General features: G+C 38.4%; 1 protein-coding gene across 3 annotated transcripts in view; it reads left to right on the plus strand.

The window, feature by feature from the left end:
• The window catches only part of SPATA6 (spermatogenesis associated 6), a 131,221-nt gene that overhangs the window by 71,209 nt on the left and 41,144 nt on the right, over window positions 1–18,868 (plus strand). For 2 of the 3 annotated variants that reach the window (XM_021093283.1, NM_001177917.1), the window contains one exon: window positions 2,607–2,706. In XM_021093283.1, the coding sequence (XP_020948942.1) occupies window positions 2,607–2,706 (100 nt within the window). The remainder of the gene's footprint in view (window positions 1–2,606; window positions 2,707–18,868) is intronic. The other variant, XM_021093282.1, reaches the window with a different exon arrangement.

Raw genomic sequence — 18,868 nt, forward strand, 5'->3', positions numbered from 1 at the left:
TCTTTTGTTATTTTATCCCTGTATGTTATTTTGTCCCAGCTTTTGAAGCTAGATTGATAAATTTTTCTTTGAGGCTATTTTCAAAAATTCTTCATCGAGGATAGCTAAAGTCAGCTGTCCCTTTGTCATATTTCATTGCAGGGGATGGTTTAGAGTAGATAGCAGCATTTACACATTTATTTTGTTGTCAGATAGTAGATGTGGACAAATTCTTTGCTAGAAGGAAGTCAGCGATTCAGATATTAAAAATTACATATTTCACCTATGACTTGAAGAAATTTGTGGTGCTTTGAAAATAAAAGAGTATAATGGCAAGTTAGTTTTGAAATTCTGAATAGGTTAATAAAATTTTATTGAAGGAGTTCCCGTTGTGCCTCAGTGGTTAATGAATCCGACTCGGAACCATGGGGTTGCAGGTTTGATCCCTGGCCTTGCTCAGTGGGTTAAGGATCTGGCGTTGCCGTGAGCTGTGGTGTAGGTCACAGATGTGGCTCGCTCGGATCCCACGTTACTGTGGCTGTGATGTAGGCCCGCAGCTACAGCTCTGATTCAACCCCTAGCCTGGGAACCTCCATATGCTGTGGGTTTGGCCCTAGAAAAGACCAAAAAAAAAAAAAAAAAATGTGTTGAGGTTCTTTTTAGGGTAAATAAACTTTTTTACATTCACTAAGGTAAAACATCTCTACTCCGAGTGTGTTTTCTAAAGAACAATCTAGACCTATCCTGTAAAGGAAAGTAAAACGCATCAAACAATATGTCTCTACATATTGTCTTACTAGGAACAAAAATATTTTGTGTGTTTTTAGCCCAGTCAGTGCCATGGCTTTGAAGAGAAGGCGTTCTCTGATCTGGCTTTTGGTCCCTGAGAGAGACACTCACGGGGTGTTCATACAATCCACTGGAATCAATAAACAATTCAAACCGATGTAAATGTACATTGTATTTCCCAGACAAAATTGGGAGTGTGGCAGAACATATAGCTCTAGTTTATCTGGGTAAATACTCATTAAAATCAAATACGTTTTCCTCTAAGATTGCTATAAAATGCTGACTCCTTAATCATGTATATGAATAAACAGACTTTTTCAAACCGTATCGATGACTCTAATCAGATGAATTTCTTTATTTATAGTGAAGGTCCTTTTTGTTTGAAGTCTATATAAAGAATACCTCCGGTAGAGTTAGCATCCCATCAAAGGATTTCAATTTTGATTATAAGTGTTACATTTCACAAGCAGTTTTTCCCTACTAGTATAAATATTAATATTATGACTTCTAATTTGTATTAGCTTGTTGAGTTATTACTAAAATCAGACTAAGAAATAGCGAATCTAATTTAGAAGGAGCTGATATTCTTTTCAGTCCTTGAGGTTTTGCTTTTTGTAAACAGACTGTTAGGCAATCATTCCTTATACCACAGCACAGACTAGTGGATCCTCTCACAGTGTCCTTGAAGAGAGCCTCTTGGAGCTGGGCGTTTGGGTGTCTGATTTTGAAGATGTGTTACACGTGTAGCAAATAACAAGGTCTGCCAATATGTTTCCATAGATGCATCAACACTTCCTTTTACAAGTGTAGATGATTAAAATTTAGATCATCCATCGTTGATGGCGTTCTTTAAAACAGATTATGTGAGTCATTTATCCTGTGTAATAGGTTATACTTTGTATAAACACACACAGTTATAACTTTGTATGAACAAAAACTCGGAGCTAAAGAGGCAAAGTTTTAAGCACTCTATTAGCATTTTAGTACTCATTCCTTTGTTACGGAATTATCAAGAACATGTCATAGAGATGCATTATAATCTGATGGATGTGGAAATTTTCATTATTGCTCGAATAAAACAAAGTAGCTTAATTATACTTAAGCCAGTTTTGAGTTTGGGAAGAACATGAGAAAGAGGAATCATTGCTATATTTCTTCTTTGACATCTTTAACTCCAATACTGGAAAATAAGAACTAATTTTAAAGGTACTGTATGTGGAATTACTGCTCTAATATGAAAATCTATATCTTTATTTAGAGATTAAAGCTCTAAAAAGTTGGGTATGGAAATTGTTAAAGTGGTCAGATATATAGAGATGTTCCCTCAAAAGCCTGTCAAACTTTATTTACTTATTTATTTATTTTGATTTTTTTAGGGCATATGGTTTCCAGGCTAGGGGTCAAATCGGAACTGTAGCTGCTGGCCTGCGCCACAGCCACAGCAAGGCAGGATCCGAACTGTGTGCAACCTCCGCCACAGCTCACGGCAATGTGGGATCCTTAACCCACTGAGCGAGGCCAGGGATTGAACCTGCAACCTCATGGTTCCCAGTCGGGTTCATTTCCTCTGCACCATGACGGGAACTCCTCCCCCCCCCCAAACTTTATTATTAAGATTATTTATCAAATGTATTGTGAGGACTTCATACTGCAGTTGAGAATTGGTACCTGATTTTATATCTGCCTGTCATCCTTGGATAAAGAGAGAAAAATGTTATTATAATCTTTATACGCCATCACATAGGGATAAGAAAAACATGACTTCTGTGTCTGGCGTTTGGAAAGATTTATTTTCTCTCCCTCCGGCTACAAGTCACCTTTGTTTTTTATGCCTGCAGATTCCATTCTGATTGGTGTTCACCTTCAAACTGCGATGAGATCCATGACCGGGTAAAAAATGTCTTGAAATCACATCAGGCTCATCAAAGACATTCATACGTTAGTTTCTAAATTTTTCTCTTGAAGGCTTTTTATAATTAGGCATGAAAACCACCCAAGATGCTTAAAGCTCACTATACCTAATCACTGGGAAGGAAAAGATAAAGCCCCCATTTACTGGAAGTCAATGGTTATGCTAAAGGCAGTGTATTTAACTTCCCGCTTGACCTGAGTCAGTAAGCAAAATGTTTGACACAGATCTTGTGAACGATGAAGAATGTTAGTGATAACTTTCTCATTAAGAGTCAGTAAATAGTGATTTTATGATTTTTTTTTATAACCTTCGAAATACGGGAACTCTTGTTTTGTAGCCCAGCATAAAGCAATTCCATTTCCTGCAAATAGACTTGATTTAGATGGTAGAATAAGAGAGGGGGATGAGACATACGTATTTTAGGGAAGTTTCCTAGCTGATTTTTTTGTTAGTTACATACTTAAAAGAAAAAGAAATCAGGTGTATCAGGTTTAATATTAGAGAATACCATTATGAGAATACTTTCTGACATACGGCAGAAAAGTACATATGAATTACAGCTAGGGAATAATCACAGTGTACTGTTCTTTTTGTGTTTGATTCTTATTTCAGTCATGAGTTTAAAAACAGTTTTGTAAAATCAGGATCCATGTTGGACAGCAGGCTTGGTCCTGGGGATATAACTGGATTATGTGACACTGGCATCAGTTTGTATGTTGAAAAGTTTCTATATGCATATCACTTTTAAGTTAAACTTATTTTCAAAGTATAGTATATATACATAGATAGACCCTCTGACTGCCACTCCCAGGCTTAACATCATCTTAACCTCTAATAGAAGAGTCATATTGTGTTTTGTTGTTGTTGTTGTTGTTGTCTTTTTGTCTTTTCAGAGCTGCACCCGTGGCACATGAAGGTTCCCAGGCCAGGGGTCAAATCAGAACTGTAGCCAACGGCCTACGCCAGAGCCACAGCAACGCCAGATCTGAGCCTGTCTGCGACCTACACCACAGCTCACGGCAATACTGGATCCTTAACCCACTGAGCGAAGACAGGGATGGAACCCACAACCTCATCGTTCCTAGTCGGATTCGTTAACCACTGAGCCACGACGGGAACTCCATATTGTGTATTTTTGATCTTTGTACAAATAACATCCTAGCATGTCTTTGTCTTTTTCCTTCTTTATTGCTTATTTCACTTCTTTTTTCTTTTCTTTTCTTTTTTTTTTTTTTACAATTTAGACATTTTTGCAATGCAGAAATCTTGTTATATAGTTCTTTGCTCTTACTGCTGCATGGTATTTCATTGTGTGAAAATACTAACACTGATTTACTCATTCGTCTTTTTTTTGGTGGGGCTGGGCTGGGGGGCGCTGCACCCACCACATGTGGAAACTCCCAGGCCCGGAGTTAAGCCCGCACCACAGCAGTGACCAGGGCCACAGCGGTGACAATGCCAGATCCTTAACTTACTGAGCCACCAGAGAAATCCTAGTCATGCCCTGTTGACGGACTATGGCTTGTTTCTTGTTTGCACCATTATGGAACCGCTATGAGCAGCTTATGTATCCTCAGGTAACACTGTATATGTTTAATTTGGATAAGTCCCTACCAGTGGAATTGCTCAGTCATAGGATGTGTGAATATTAAGCTTTACTAGTTACTGCCAAAGACTTTACCAAGAGATTTTAATAGTTTACACTCCTACTACCCAGTGTCTGTGTGAGTGTTATTTATTTCACATACTAACTATTACTTGATAGGTTTGTGTGTGTGTGTTTGTGTGTGTTTTCATTTTGGCATTTTGATAGGTGAGAAGTAGTTTGTCACATAATGATTTTAATGTTTCCATATCATGACATGGTCCAATGTTTCCTAATGACTAATATATATGTTTATTGGCTGTTTGGATATCTTTTTTTTTAAATTTCTCTATGATTTTTATTTTTTCCATTATAGTTGATTTACAGTGTTACGTTAATTTCGACTGTACAGCAAAGTGACCCAGTCATGCATACATATGTGTATTCTTTTTCTCACCTTATCCTTCATCACATTCCATCACAAGTGACTGGATATAGTTCCCTGTGCTATACAGCAGGATCTCATTGCTTATCCACTCCAGATGCAATGGTTTGCATCTACTAATCCCAGATGCCCAGTCCATCCCACTCCTTCCACCACCCCCTTGGCAACCACAAGTCTGTTCTCCAAGTCCATGAGTTTCTTTTCTGTGGAAAGGTTCATTTGTGCCATATATTAGAGTCCAGATATAAGTGATATCATATTGTATTTGTCTTTCTCTTTCTGATTATTTTACTCAGTACGAGAATCTCTAGTTCCATCCATGTTGTTGCAAATGGCATTATTTTGTTCTTTTTTTATGGCTGAATAGAATTCCATTGTATATACATACACCACATCTTCTTAATCCATTCATCTGTTGATGGATATTTAGGTTGTTTCCATGTCTTGGCTATTGTGAATAGTGCTGCAGTGAACATACGGGTGCATGTATCTTTTTCAAGGAAAGTTTTGTCCGGATATATGCTCAAGAGTGGGATGGCTGGGTCATATGGTAGTTCTGTGTGTAGTTTTCTAAGGAACCTCCATACTGTTTCCACAGCGGTTGTACCAGCTTACATTCCCACCAACAGTGCAGGAGGGTTCCCTTTCCTCCACACCCTCTCCAGCATTTGTTATTTGTGGACTTACTAATGATGGCCATTCTGACCGGTGTGAGATGGTACCTCAGAGTAGTTTTGATTTACATTTCTTTAATAATTAGTGATGGTGAGCATTTTTTCATGTGCTTGTTGGCCATCTGTACATCTGCTTTGGAAAAATGTCTATTCAGGTCTTTTGCCCATTTTTTCATTGGGTTGTTGGGTTTTTTGCTGTTGAATTGTCTAAGTCGTTTGTATATTTTAGAGATTAAGCCCTTGTCAGTTGCATCGTTTAAAACTATTTTCTCCCATTCTGTAGGTTGTTGTTTGTTTTGTTTTGTTTTGTTTTTTAATGGTTTCCTTTGCTTTGCAAAAGCTTTTCAGTTTGACTAGGTCCCATTGGTTTATTTTTGTTTTATTTCTGTTGCCTTGGGAGACTGACCTAAGAAAACATTTGTATGGTTGATGTCAGTGAATGTTTTGCCTATGTTCTCTTCTAGGAGTTTGATGGTGTCTTGTCTTATGTCGAAGTCTTTAAGCCATTTTGAGCCTATTTTTGTGCATGGTGTGAGGGTGGATATCTTCTTTGTGATTAGTTGTTCAAGTAAATTGCCAATTTTTGTACTGAGTTGTCTCTTTTTTGGTTTGTTAAAAGTTCCATATAGATTCTTGATATGAGTTCCTAGTCAGATATATGTTTTGAAATTTTTTCTTTTACTCTGGGTCTAGCCTTTTCATTGTCTTAATGATATCTTTTTTTTTTTTTTCTGTCTTTTCTTTTTTTTAGGGCTGCACCCGAGGCATATGGAGGTTCCCAGGCTAGGGGTCTAATTGGAGCTGTAGCCTCCAGCCTACACCACAGCCACAGTAACGCCAGATCCGAGCTGCGTCTGCGACCTCCACCACAGCTTACGGCAACACCGGATTCTTAACCCACTGAGCGAGGCCAGGGATTGAACCCATGACCTCATGGTTCCTCGTCGGATTCTTTTCCACTGCACCACGACGGGAACTCCTTAGTGATATCTTTTGATGAAAAGAAGTTCTTAAGTCCAGTGAATCCAATTTATCTTTTCTTTTATTAGTATTTTTAGAATTTTTGTCTTCTTCATCTATAACAGGAATAGAAAAGAGTTTTATTAGAGCCACACTGAGGACTATACCATAGGAGACTTGACTCGTGAAGAACCACTTGAATTGTGTTGTCCAGACTATGAAATGGAGGAGGCTTATATGAGCAAAAGCCACAGAGTTACTGTTAGTTACATGAGTTGTTTATCAGTAATTATAGTTGGAGCTGGCAGGAAGTAAAGTGCTCTCTTGTCAAGTAAGGATTGGTTGGGGTCCTAAATGATTGTGCAGTTTCAAGAGGAGACCTGGAGACCTTAAGTTTGCAGCTGGCTGCTGCCTAATGTTTTGAGACCGGCTGGTGGTGTCCTTGAATTTGATATAGTTATTTCAAATACTCAGTGATGCTGGAACCTGTTTGAAACTACCTCTTCAGTGACCACCTGGCTCCATTTTGGGTGCCCGAACCACAGTTTCCTATCATCAGAACAAAGAACAAACATCAAACATGACAGGGGTACAGTCCTTCAAGGTTTCGAAGGAGATTAGCACATATACAGTGAGTCAGCATCACTTGGTGTCTGATAAGGGAACCTCATTGTCAAAGGAGTATGACTAGCATTGGTGTTACGGAAAGGGGGGAGCATTTATTCTGGTTTTCCAAGTGGACATTCTAGATAGTCAGGTAAGTGTATAGCGCTTTTTTTATTTTTTATTTTTATTTTTTGGTTTAAGCAGTTGTACAAAGCTGTTTGATAGGCCAGGAGACAGGCTGCTCTAGGTAGCATAAAGTTCAGCCCAAATCATATACACAAGCCAGGAGCCAGGAGGACTTCTGCATACCTCAATATGTGAAAATTTCTTCCAGCAGTCCACTTCAAGACTTCATCCTTGGTTTTATTCTGAAGGTTTTTTTTTTTTTTTCCCACATTCAAATACATGATCTAGTTGGAATTATTTTTTCTGTATAGTGGTAGGTAGGTGACAAATTTCAAGAAAGTTTCAAGTTTTATCATTGTGGACATGTTTATTTTTCTTTCTATTTCTGATAATTTTATTTTGTATATTTTGGAGCCGTATAATTGGTTGGATACAGATTTAAGACTATAATACAAACCTTTTATTGTGATGTGTCACTTTTTATTTCTAATAATGTCTCTTGCTTCACAGTATGTTTTGTCTGCTAGTAGCAGCTTTCTTTTGGCTGGTATATCCATGGTGTATTTTTTCCATCCCTTTGCTTTTTATCAGTGTATTTAAAGTGCTTATCTTCTGAATAGCACGTGAGAATTTTTTCCAGTAGTGAAAATCTAGATTTTTATGTAGATTGATAAAACTTTTTTTGGATTAGATTAGTGACTTTTTAATAATCCATTTCTTTTTTATTAACTTGTAGTTAATTTTTTTTTTTTTTACTATTCGTTGGTTTCCCTAGAGATTTCACCTTGCTTATGTAAGAAATTATTTCTTTGTTGACCTCCCAAATAATGTAGGGACCTAAAAACCATTTAACTATTTTTTAACCCACCTCTTTTTTTGCACATCTCTTATGTATTTTATTTTATTTTCTGTCTTTTGTCTTTTTAGGGCTGCACCCACAGCATATGGAGGTTTCTAGGCTAGGGGTCAAATTGGAGCTGTAGCCGCTGGCCGACACCACAGCCACAGCAACACCAGATCTGAGACACGTCTGTGACCTCCACCACAGCTCACAGCAACCCTGGATCCTTAACCCGCTGATCAAGGCCAGGGATGGAACCTGTGTCCTCATGGATGCTAGTCAGATTTATTTCCACTGAGCCACAACGGGAACTCATCTTATCATGCATTTTAATTCTACAAATATAAAACACCTGACAAATTATTATTGTGCTGTTTATAAATTTTAATCACATATTTACTTTCTGTTATTCTTTATTCTTTCCTGTATTTCTGTGTTCCCATGTGGATTTTAGAATCATTTTCCTTCTGCCTGAAAAACTCCCTTTAATACTTTTTTCTTTAAAAAAAAGTATAGCTGATTTACAGTGTTGTACTGATTTTTAATACTTTCTTTTATTTTGTTCTCCTGGCTTTGAATTCTGACTTTGTTTGTTTGAAAATAGCAGTTTTACTTCTATGTAGGGTTGCTTTACTGGATATAAAATTCTAGAATGGTGGTTATTTCTTTTGTCCTTTAAAAGATGCTGTTGAGATTGTCTTCTAGCTTCTTTTATGTTGGTTGATGAGTCAGCTGTTATTCCTTTGAAGTGAGGCGAAGTTTCTCCCCTCTATTGCGTTTAAGATTTGCTCTTCAATTCTTTTTGCTTGGCAATCTTACTATGGTATACGCAGATGTAGTTTTCTTGAATTAATTCTACATTAAGTTTGCAGAGCTTCTTAAATTTTAGATTGATATCTTTCATCTGTTTTGGAAAGTCTATTCATTCTTTAAACAGTTCTTCTGTTCCAGTATCTCTTTATTCTTTGTCTAGAATTTCCAATTATATTTATATAAGGTCTTTAGATTGTATGTCATATGTATCTTATGCTTATGTTGACGTTTTTTCATTCTTTTTTTCTCTCTCTAGTTTAGATACTTTATTTTGAAATGTCTTCTAGTTTGCTAGTCCTATCTTCTACTGTGTTTATATTGCTGTTGAAACTATTTGAAACTTCTTGAAAGACATAACTTTCAAGGACTTATTGAAAGATGTAAGCTACCAAAGTTAACTCAAGGCAAAGTAGATAATCTCAGTGACTGTATGTCTATTAAAGAAATTTAATTTAAGGTTGGAAATCTTCCATGAAAGAGAACCCTAAGCCCAGAAGCTTTCTCTAATGAACTCTCACATACCTTTAAGGAAAATGTAGAGCCAGTTTTACGCATTCCTGAAAATAGGAGAAAGAATACTTCCAGGTTGTCTTGAGATCAACAATTTAGTCTAATGCCCAAACCAGACAGTGATGTTATAAGAAAAGAAAAATACAGACCAAAATCCCTCATGAACATTTACATAAAAATCCTTAACAACAAACTAAGAAATTAGAACCAGCAGTATATAAAAATGAAAATGCAGGAGTTCACATCATGGTGCAGAGGAAACAAATCCAACTAGGAACCATGAGGTTGTGGGTTTGATCCCTGGCCTTGATCAGTGGGTTAAGGATCTGGCATTGTCATGAGCTCTGGTGTAGGTCACAGGCGTGGCTCAGATCCTGAGTTGCTGTGGCTGTGGCACGGGCCAGTGCTATAGCTCCGATTCAACCCCTAGCCTAGGAACCTCCATATGCAGCAGGTGCAGCCCTAAAAAGCAAAAAAAAAAAAAAAAAAAAAAAAGAAAGAAAATACATCATAATCAAGTGGGCTTGTTCCAGAAATGCAATGTAAATTCATCCCGTTAGTAGACTAAATACATATTTGTTCTCAGTGTCATTTCAATAGACACAGAAAGAATATCCAGTAAAGTTAAACTCTATGCATGATAAACACTCTTAGTAAAGTTGAGGTAGAAGGATACTTTCTCAGTCACTAAAGAGCGTCTTTGAAAACCTACAGCTAACATTTTACTGAGTGTTGAAAGACAGAAACCAGGCAAACATGCTCTCTCTCACAATTCCTTCAACATCATATTGGGCATCTTAGATAATTCAGATAGGCAAGAAAAGTAAATAAAAGGCATATAGGTTAGAAAGGAAGAAATAAAACTGTATCTATCTAAAGGATATGGTTATCTGTGTAGAAAATTCCAAACTAGAGAAAACCTCCTAGAACTAAGAAGTGAGTTTAGCAATGTTACAGAATATAAAGAACATAATTTTTTCTCTGTATGCCAATGAACAATTGAATTTTTTAACATAATTTTGATTTTTTTTTCCATTATAGCTGGCTTACAGTGTTCTGTCAATTGTCTACTATACAGCAAGGTGACCCAATTACACATACATGTATACATTCGTTTTTCTCACATTATTATACTCCATCATAAGTGAGCAGACATAGTTCCCAGTGCTCCTTTTTAAAAAAATTTATTTATTTATTTATTTGTCTTTTAAGGGCTGTACCCATTGCACATGCAGGTTCCCAGGCTAGGGGTCGAATCAGAGCTGTAGCCACTTGTGTTCACCACAGTCACAGCAATGCAGGATCCAAGCTGCATCTTCGATCTACAGCACAGCTCATGGCAATGCCAGATCCTTGACCCACTGAGCGAGGCCAGAGATCGAAACTGCATCCTCATGGATCCTAGTTGGGTTCGTTACTACTGAGCCACAACGGGAGCTCCTGGAATTCTAAATTAGAAAATCTCTACAGTTTGCAATAGCAGCAGAAATTAAGGTGCCTAGGTATACTTCTAACCAGATTGTACCTAATACAGGTTCCGCATTCTGGGAACTACAAAGCTCTGTTAAAAGAAATCAAAGATAGAACTAAGCAGAGAGATACACCATATTCATAGATTAGAGGACTCAATATTAAGAGTCATTTTTCCTCAGTTTGAACTCTGGATTCAATGAAATAATAAAACTCCATCAGGCTTTTAAATGGATGACAGGCTGATTCTAAAATGTATATGGAGAAAATAAAATTAAAAAAATGTATATGGGAAAAAAAAAGTGTGTATGGAAAAGCACAGGAACTTTGGAAATGCCCAAAGGTATAGATAGCTACTTATACTATAGTACAGTTTGAAGGTGGTTTTGTGTAAGTTTAAACACACTTATTGTATGACACAGCAGTCCTACTCCTAGCTATTTACCCAAGTGAACTGAAAGCGTATCTCCACTCAGAAATCTGTGCATGAACGTTGATGGAAACTTTATGCATCACCACGAAAAGCTGGCGCAAAGAAGATGCTCTTTGCGACTGGTGAACCAACTGTGGTATCGCCATTCAGTGGAATGTATTCGGTGATGAAAAGAATGAGAAATTCGCAGATACTACAACATGATGACTCTTAAATCTAGTTTGATAAACCAGAACCCCAAAGCTGCACGTTGTATGATTTTATTTATATGACACTGTTGAAAAGCAAAGGCTAGGAGGTGCAGAAGCTGTTAACGGCAAAGAAACCAGCCTCTCGGGAGTTTTTAGGGTGCAGGAACTGATTGATATACTGATGTGACTGGTATGTGACTTAAGGAATTTATCAAAACGCCTAGAAAAAAATGTACTTTAGAAAGAGTTGAATTGATTGTGGTGTTAGATTTTCCGAGGATTTAATACAGGTTGCAAGAAATCTAGCAGTGCTAAAAATACAAGACTTGTCTTTAGATTAGCTTACCTAATACGACATTTTGGCTGGATACAGTAGAGCTGAAGCCAAAAAGAACTACGTAATCACTGTATTCTCATTTCGGGATCACCAAACTCTTTCTGGAAAGAGCCAGATGGTAAATATTTAGTATGTATTTGACATAGGGTCCCTGTCAGTACTGCTCAGCTCTGCTGAGGTAGCGTGGAAGTGGTCAGGCATAGACAACACATAAGCAAGCATGTCTGTTTTCCAGTAAAACTTTATCCATGCATATTAAAATGTGAATTTCATGTCATTTTCATGAAATAGTCTTGATTTTTTCCCCAAGTCATTTAAAAATGTAAAAATTACTCTTAGCTCTCAGGCCTTACCGAAACAGGCCAGTGGCCAGAACTGCCCTGAGAGCTCTCTGCCAGCCCTGCTCTGGCAGGCAGAAGTGTTTCACACAGGGATGTAGAGTAATGATTCTGAAAATACTTTGCATGGGTATGAGAGTTAGATAAAGAAGTAAATAAACTGTAGATAAAATAACCAGATTTCACATTGTCGGAAAAAGCTTATAAAGAAGCAAGATGGGTAAAAGCTAGATGTGAACCCTGTGAAGCTGGATTAAAGTCCAAGATGACAGTTTCATTTCCTTTTTATTTTAATAGGTACAGGTAGACTGATACAGAGAAATAGATGTAAGAATATGCATAGGTTCGTACACATACCTATTTCTTAGCTTTGTCCTTTGAAAGGCCTAGGAAGAGTGACAACCCAATAGCAAAATCACACCCAGCTCCCCAGATCTAATACGTAATACGTGTTTCTAAATACCTATTTTCTTTTTTTTTTTTTTTTGTCTTTTGTTGTTGTTGTTGCTATTTCTTGGGCCGCTCCCTCGGCATATGGAGGTTCCCAGGCTAGGGGTCTAATCGGAGCTGTAGCCACCAGCCTACACCAGAGCCACAGCAACGCAGGATCCGAGCCGCGTCTGCAACCTACACCACAGCTCACAGCAACGCCGGATCGTTAACCCACTGAGCAAGGGCAGGGACCGAACCCACAACCTCATGGTTCCTAGTCGGATTCGTTAACCACTGCGCCACGACGGGAACTCCTAAATACCTATTTTCTATAAAAGTTACCAGGGCTTTTCTTTTCTTTCTTTCTTTCTTTTTTTTTTTTTCTTGGAGCAATAGCTATTTCTGGGGATGGGTCAAAGAAAACAAAAGATTAGCACGAAACACCTTGCAGTGTGGAAAATGAGAAGTTGCTAAAAAAAAAAAAAAGGAAGAGACGAGGTGGGAGTGCTCTCGTGTGCAGTGGACTAAGGGTCAGCATTAAGACTGTAGTGACTCGGTCACTTCAATGGCACAGGTTTGATCCCTGCCCAGGAATTTCTACACGCCATGGGTGCAGCCAAAAAAAAAGTGGGGGCGGGGGGTAAGGGGAATAAGGGCAAATCAAAAGGACACAGGAGCCTACCTGAATGAGCCTGCGGTGACCATTTCTAGAATATTTTGCGAAACAAAATAAATAGCAACAGTACTGGGTTATAATCCAATCAATAAAAATGAATATCCATGAATCCACAATGAATGACTCATCGTGAGAATGGACGCATCTTCCTTACAGAAGACTCCTAAAAATAATTGTTGATATTGCTTAATGCCCCTCCTCCTGAGCGTGGGCTGGACTTGAGAAATAGTAATTAGGTGAGGAACTCAGGCGAATGACACCATCTTCTCGAGAAAGTAATGACATCCCTAGTGGTCACTCGTGTGGAGAGCATGTGTCTCTAGACAGCACGTGATGCGAGGGGCATGTCTGTATCACATCGACCCCTCAAACCTAATCTTAGTCTCAGAATACAATGGATGAAGCTCAGAAACTTCCTACAAGGTACCTGACAAGTACTCTTCCAAACTGTCGAGGTCGTGAGAAGCAGGGAGGACAGAAACTTGTCACAGATCAGAGGAGACTAAGGAGAAATGTGTTACAACGTGTTACCTTGTATTGGGTCCTGGAGCAGAAAAAGTGCTTTACTGGAAAAACCGATGGCATCCAAATAAAGTCGGCGCTTTAGGTAACAGTATTGTACCAATGTTAATTTCTTAGTTTCGCAAAATTTTCCGTGGTACTAGGAGATGTTAACATCAAGAGAACCTGCATGAAGGGTGAAGTTCCTGTGTACAGGAATTCTTTGTCTTTGCAGCTTTTCTCTAAATATAAATATTCAAATCCCCCAAATACTGAATTCTTCAATCTCGGACCTTTGGGCTTTTACCTGAAAGTTGGTGTGATAACAGACCCCTTCCTTCTCGTAGGTTCTATGTCTAACTCTTCTCAAGCAAGACAGCAGAAAATCCATTTTACTTGGCAGAGGCTTTTTGCTGAGCTTTTTGTCCCTTCACCCTGCATAGTTTCAGACATTCTGCAAGTGTCTTGAGGGAACAGTCAGCTCAGTTTTGCACCCATCGTGTCTCACTTGGTTTTTGCCTTTCAGATGTTTACATGGAGCATAGCAAGACTGCCAAAACATGCTGGTTTATTTGTTCTCCAGAAGTGGACCTGTGACAAAGCATAGATTCTCAACATTTTGTTCTATTCTCAGAATCCACAAATGCCCCCAGGAAAATTGCAGCTGCAGACTCTTAGCTCACCTCTCCCCTCAGGAATCTTGGCATCACAAGTACTATTGTTTAAGCAGCTTCCTAATGCTTTTCAAGAAAAACAACACACACCCCACACACACCCCACTCCTTGCCACGGAGAAGGGGACACCTTCACGTCACTTCTTTTAATTACCCTAATTTGTGTTTGTCCCTGCCCCGACTCTCCGGGATGAAAGGCGGCAAGGGTGCCCCTGTTGGCTTACACTAGACACTAAATCTAAGTATCTTAAATTGTTTTACACTGGCAGCAGCCTGAGCATAAGCCCTTGAAATTAGTCATATTTTTTGGCCCATGTTCATTCATATAGTATATACAGAACATTTTTCATCAAATATCTGCATGGTCTGTACCTTGCAAAGCACTGGGGATATTTTCATGAAATTAAATTTTCCATGAGAAACTAATATGATCCACTGATCATTTTATAAACCAAAAAATGGATATGAAAAATTAAAAAGCAGCGTGGCACAGTATCTGATTAAGTATAAGAATTAGAAGGCGTAAGCAGGAAATGTTACCGTTCTTTCAGAGAAAACCTGAAATTGATGACCTAGGAATAATAACTTTATTAAACATTCCCTGGCACAGTGCATGTATTTATTATTCTATTTTATCCTCACAATAATCTTACAAAGTAAGTACTATTAAGAAGTACTGTTTCAAAGATGAACTGAGCCTCAGAAAAGTCGAGACTTGCATATAAAGTCACATAGCTACTTAGGATGATTGGAGCCAAGATTTGAGTCTGGATTAATACGCTTTGATCTAAACCACTGAGCCCCGCAGAGAGAAACCCACAAAGCACCATCCGACACATAGAAGCCTAATACTATGCCTAAACATAAACATATGCAAACATGCAAACACAAGATCCATAGAAAGAAACAGTAACATAACCAGAGACGGCCGTTCGAGGTGGACACGGAGACATGCTCCCCCGTCACTGGTCAGACAGAAGCCCTCGTGGGTCCTCCGTGAAGGACACTCACAAACAAAGCTTCACCAGCTTAAAGAGAAGCATTAGGGTGTTTTTAAAAATTACTTCTCAAAGAATTTATTTAAATATCAACCTCTTCTGGGCCAGTGAACAAGTCCTCCATGAATTATGAAATCTTTGGCTAGTGCAGAGGAGAGGAACACACACTATGTCAAAAGTTTGGTAAACATTTATAGGTGGAGAGCACCCATCTCAAACTAGCTAATGAAGTCAGTGATCACAGAAGATTCTGCTGAAAATAGAACCTAGTCAGGGAGTTCCCTGGCGGCCTAGCAGTTAAGGAGTCAGCGTTGCCACTGCTGTGGCTTGGGACCTTCTCCATGCTGGGGGCACTGCAAACCACAAAACAAAACAGAAATTCCCCAAAACAATAACAAAAAAAAAACCAGTCAAGTAAGGAGAAAATATTCAATGTTTTGACTCCCACATTCAAGAAAATCTAAGATCATTTCAACAAAGACCCTAGTCCTTTGCTGTTACCCCTGAATCCCAGTTTCTGGCGCCTTTTGGCAAGAAGTTAGAGAATGTGACTTAATCCTTTCTGCCTATATTGTCTAGAAATTCATGTTTTTACTTGAGACTTGTTCTGGAAATTATGAGGTATAGTTCAGCTAAAGCAGAAAATATTTGGGCCAAATCATGGAAAAACAAAATAGGAAGCACAGACTTTATCCAAAATCCCGGAGTCAGGAAGTCAGATGCATTCGAGAACTGGGGTAGGTGTTAGTACTGTGACCAATAGAAAAAGGTCTATAACCTCTTCGAAGGAGAAAGCCACGCCTCAGACCTAGTTAAATTTTGCCATACGGCAATTCAGGCACGATGTTGCCAGGTCTTCCAATTATTTTTAAAAGTACTGATTATTATGTAAATTTGTTGCCTTTAATTCAAATTAAAAACATAAAACATTTCATGGGCCAAACAAAGCACATACACCCACTGTTAGTTGGCAGCCTCTCCTTGTGTGATCAGTGTATAATCAGTGTTTTTCTTTAAGGAAATGAATTTGATAGCATTAAGTAGTCAGTTGGCTTGGAGAAAGAAAAACAGTTTGGAGTGAGACTTTCCAACATAATGAAAGAATAAATCAGGAAGGGTATGTGATTTGCCAGGGAATATTATGGTTTAAATTTTTGTTTTTAAGGCCGCACCTGGGGCGTATGGAAGTTCCTGGGCTAGGGGTCAAATCGGAGCTGTAGCTGTGGCACAGACCCGAGCCAGGGCAACACCAGATCCGAGCTGCGTCTGTGACCTACACTGCAGCTCATGGCGATGCCGGATCCTTAACCCACTGAGTGAGGCCAGGGATCAAACTTGTGTCCTCATGGGCCCTATGTTTGGTTTTTAACCCTCTGAGCCACAACTGGAACTCCATAAATTTTAATATTTTAAAATTGATTAGTAAGTTTAGCTAAGCTTTACTGAATTGCTACTATATGCCAGCCACTGGATTATGTGCTGTTTTATGAAGGCTCTGTCTGGAACCAGTCTTTTCTTCTGGTAGTTTCCTCATAGGTTTCTTGTGCTAGTAGAGTTAGAATGTAACACACTTAGAATGATACTGGCAGATAGAAAATGTTTAATAAAGGTTTGCTATTAAAAAATCACTCATCTGTGGTAGTAATAAAATGAAGATTATTATAAGCAATGAAGAAGTCATTTTCACAAAGGACTCATTACTTTATCCCCTGAGAAGTCGATTTATGCTTTTATTGGCTCTGATGTATATATCTTTTTCTACATTATTAAATTTTGGTCTATATCATTTCTTTCCTTCTCCTTTCTTTGGAATTAATTCGCTGTTCTTTCTCTTAAAAGCTTTTAGTAACTATTCACATGATTACATTTGGGCTTTTTCCTAATATGTACATGTATTTAATTAAGACTATAGATTTCCTTCTAAGCAATGGTAGTATTTTCACTACCATTTCTCATTTCCATTGTAATTTTTCCTTTACCCTTGTGTTATTTAAAAAGGTATTGCTAGGGAGTTCCCTTTTTGGTTCAGCAGTTAACGAACCCGACTAGGATCCATGAGGATGCAGGTTTGATCCCTGGCCTTGCTCGGGGGGTTAAGGAACTGGCATTGCCCTGAGCTGTGGTGTAGGTCACAGACGTGGCTCAGATCCCGCGTTGCTGTGGCTGTGGCATAGGCCAGCGGCTATAACTCGACCCTGGCCTGGGGACTTCCATATGCTGCAGGTGCGGCCCTAAAAAGCAAAAAAAAAAAAAAAGCATATTGCTACATTTCCAAATATTCTAACCGTATTTTACCATTTCGTTGCTCTTCGTTCTACAGTGCATCTCCAAGCTTCCTCTGTCATAATATTCTTGCATTCCCTTTAGTGTAGGTATTATTGCAGATGAATTCTAACAGGATTATTGTTTGGTTTTTTCTTTTGTCTGAAATTTTCTTCATTTTGCCTCAGTTTTTGAAAGATTCTTTTTCTGGTTGTGGAATGCTAATTTGGCAGTTATTTTCTTTCCGCACTTTCAAGCTACTATTCTATTGTTTTGGTAAAGGTATTGGTCTTGTTGCTACTTTGAACATATCATTTTTAATTTTTAGGCTTTTAAAACTGAGGACTGTAACTCAAATACAGAAAGTTGCCTAAGATACATGTTGCTGGCATTCTTTTGTTTTTGTCATTGCTGTTTTGTTCTGTCCATGCCTGTGGTGTGCGGAAGTTCTGGGGCGAGGGATTGAACTTATGCCACAGCAGTGACCCAAGCCATGGCAGTGGCAACGCCAGATCTTTAACCCCTGAGCCACCAGGGAACTCCTAAGATGAACCTTCTGAACCACTTACTGCATCAGGATGTGTAATCCAGCCAGCCATCCCTGTAGTCATCTTCGTAGTCCCGCAAAATAACAAGCCTCCCTCAATCAAAAGAAGAATCCAGGATCCTAATTTTTATGAAAATTATTTCCCTACCTTTCCTTATAATAATTATCCCCCAAAGTGAGCATTTATTTCCTTATAAAAAATTTTTTTAAATAGTTTTAATACATTTTTTAAAGGCTGCACTTCATTTACGGTTATTACAAAATATTGACCGTATTCTCTCTGTTAGACACTGCATCCTCTAGCCTATCTTAGCACCCAGTAATTTGTACCTTTCACTCTCCCACCCCTATATTGCCCTCCCCCCCCATTAGAAACCACTAGTTCTCTCATATCTGTTGGTCTGCTGCTTTTTTGTTATATTCACTAGTTATATTTTTTAGATTCCACATGTAAGTGATAACATACAGTATTTGTCTTTTCTCTGTGTGATGTATTACACTTAGCATAACGTCCTTCAAATCCATCCATGTTGCTGCAAATGGCAACATTTTCTTATTTTTTATGGCTGAGTAGTATGCCACTGTATGTATCTATATTATTCTCCTTCCCTCTCTCTCTCCTCTTTCTCTCTTTCATGTTAGCAGCTCCAATTCCAAGATGTATTACATAGGCATTAAAAACGTACTAATACAACTCTGCTATCCATTCTTCGTTTATTTGCTGGAATACTTCTGAGAAGCTTTGCTTCATCTGTTTGGTTACTTCATG

The sequence above is a fragment of the Sus scrofa genome, chromosome 6, assembly GCF_000003025.6.
Source record: "Sus scrofa isolate TJ Tabasco breed Duroc chromosome 6, Sscrofa11.1, whole genome shotgun sequence".
Classification (NCBI taxonomy): Eukaryota; Metazoa; Chordata; class Mammalia; order Artiodactyla; family Suidae; genus Sus; species Sus scrofa.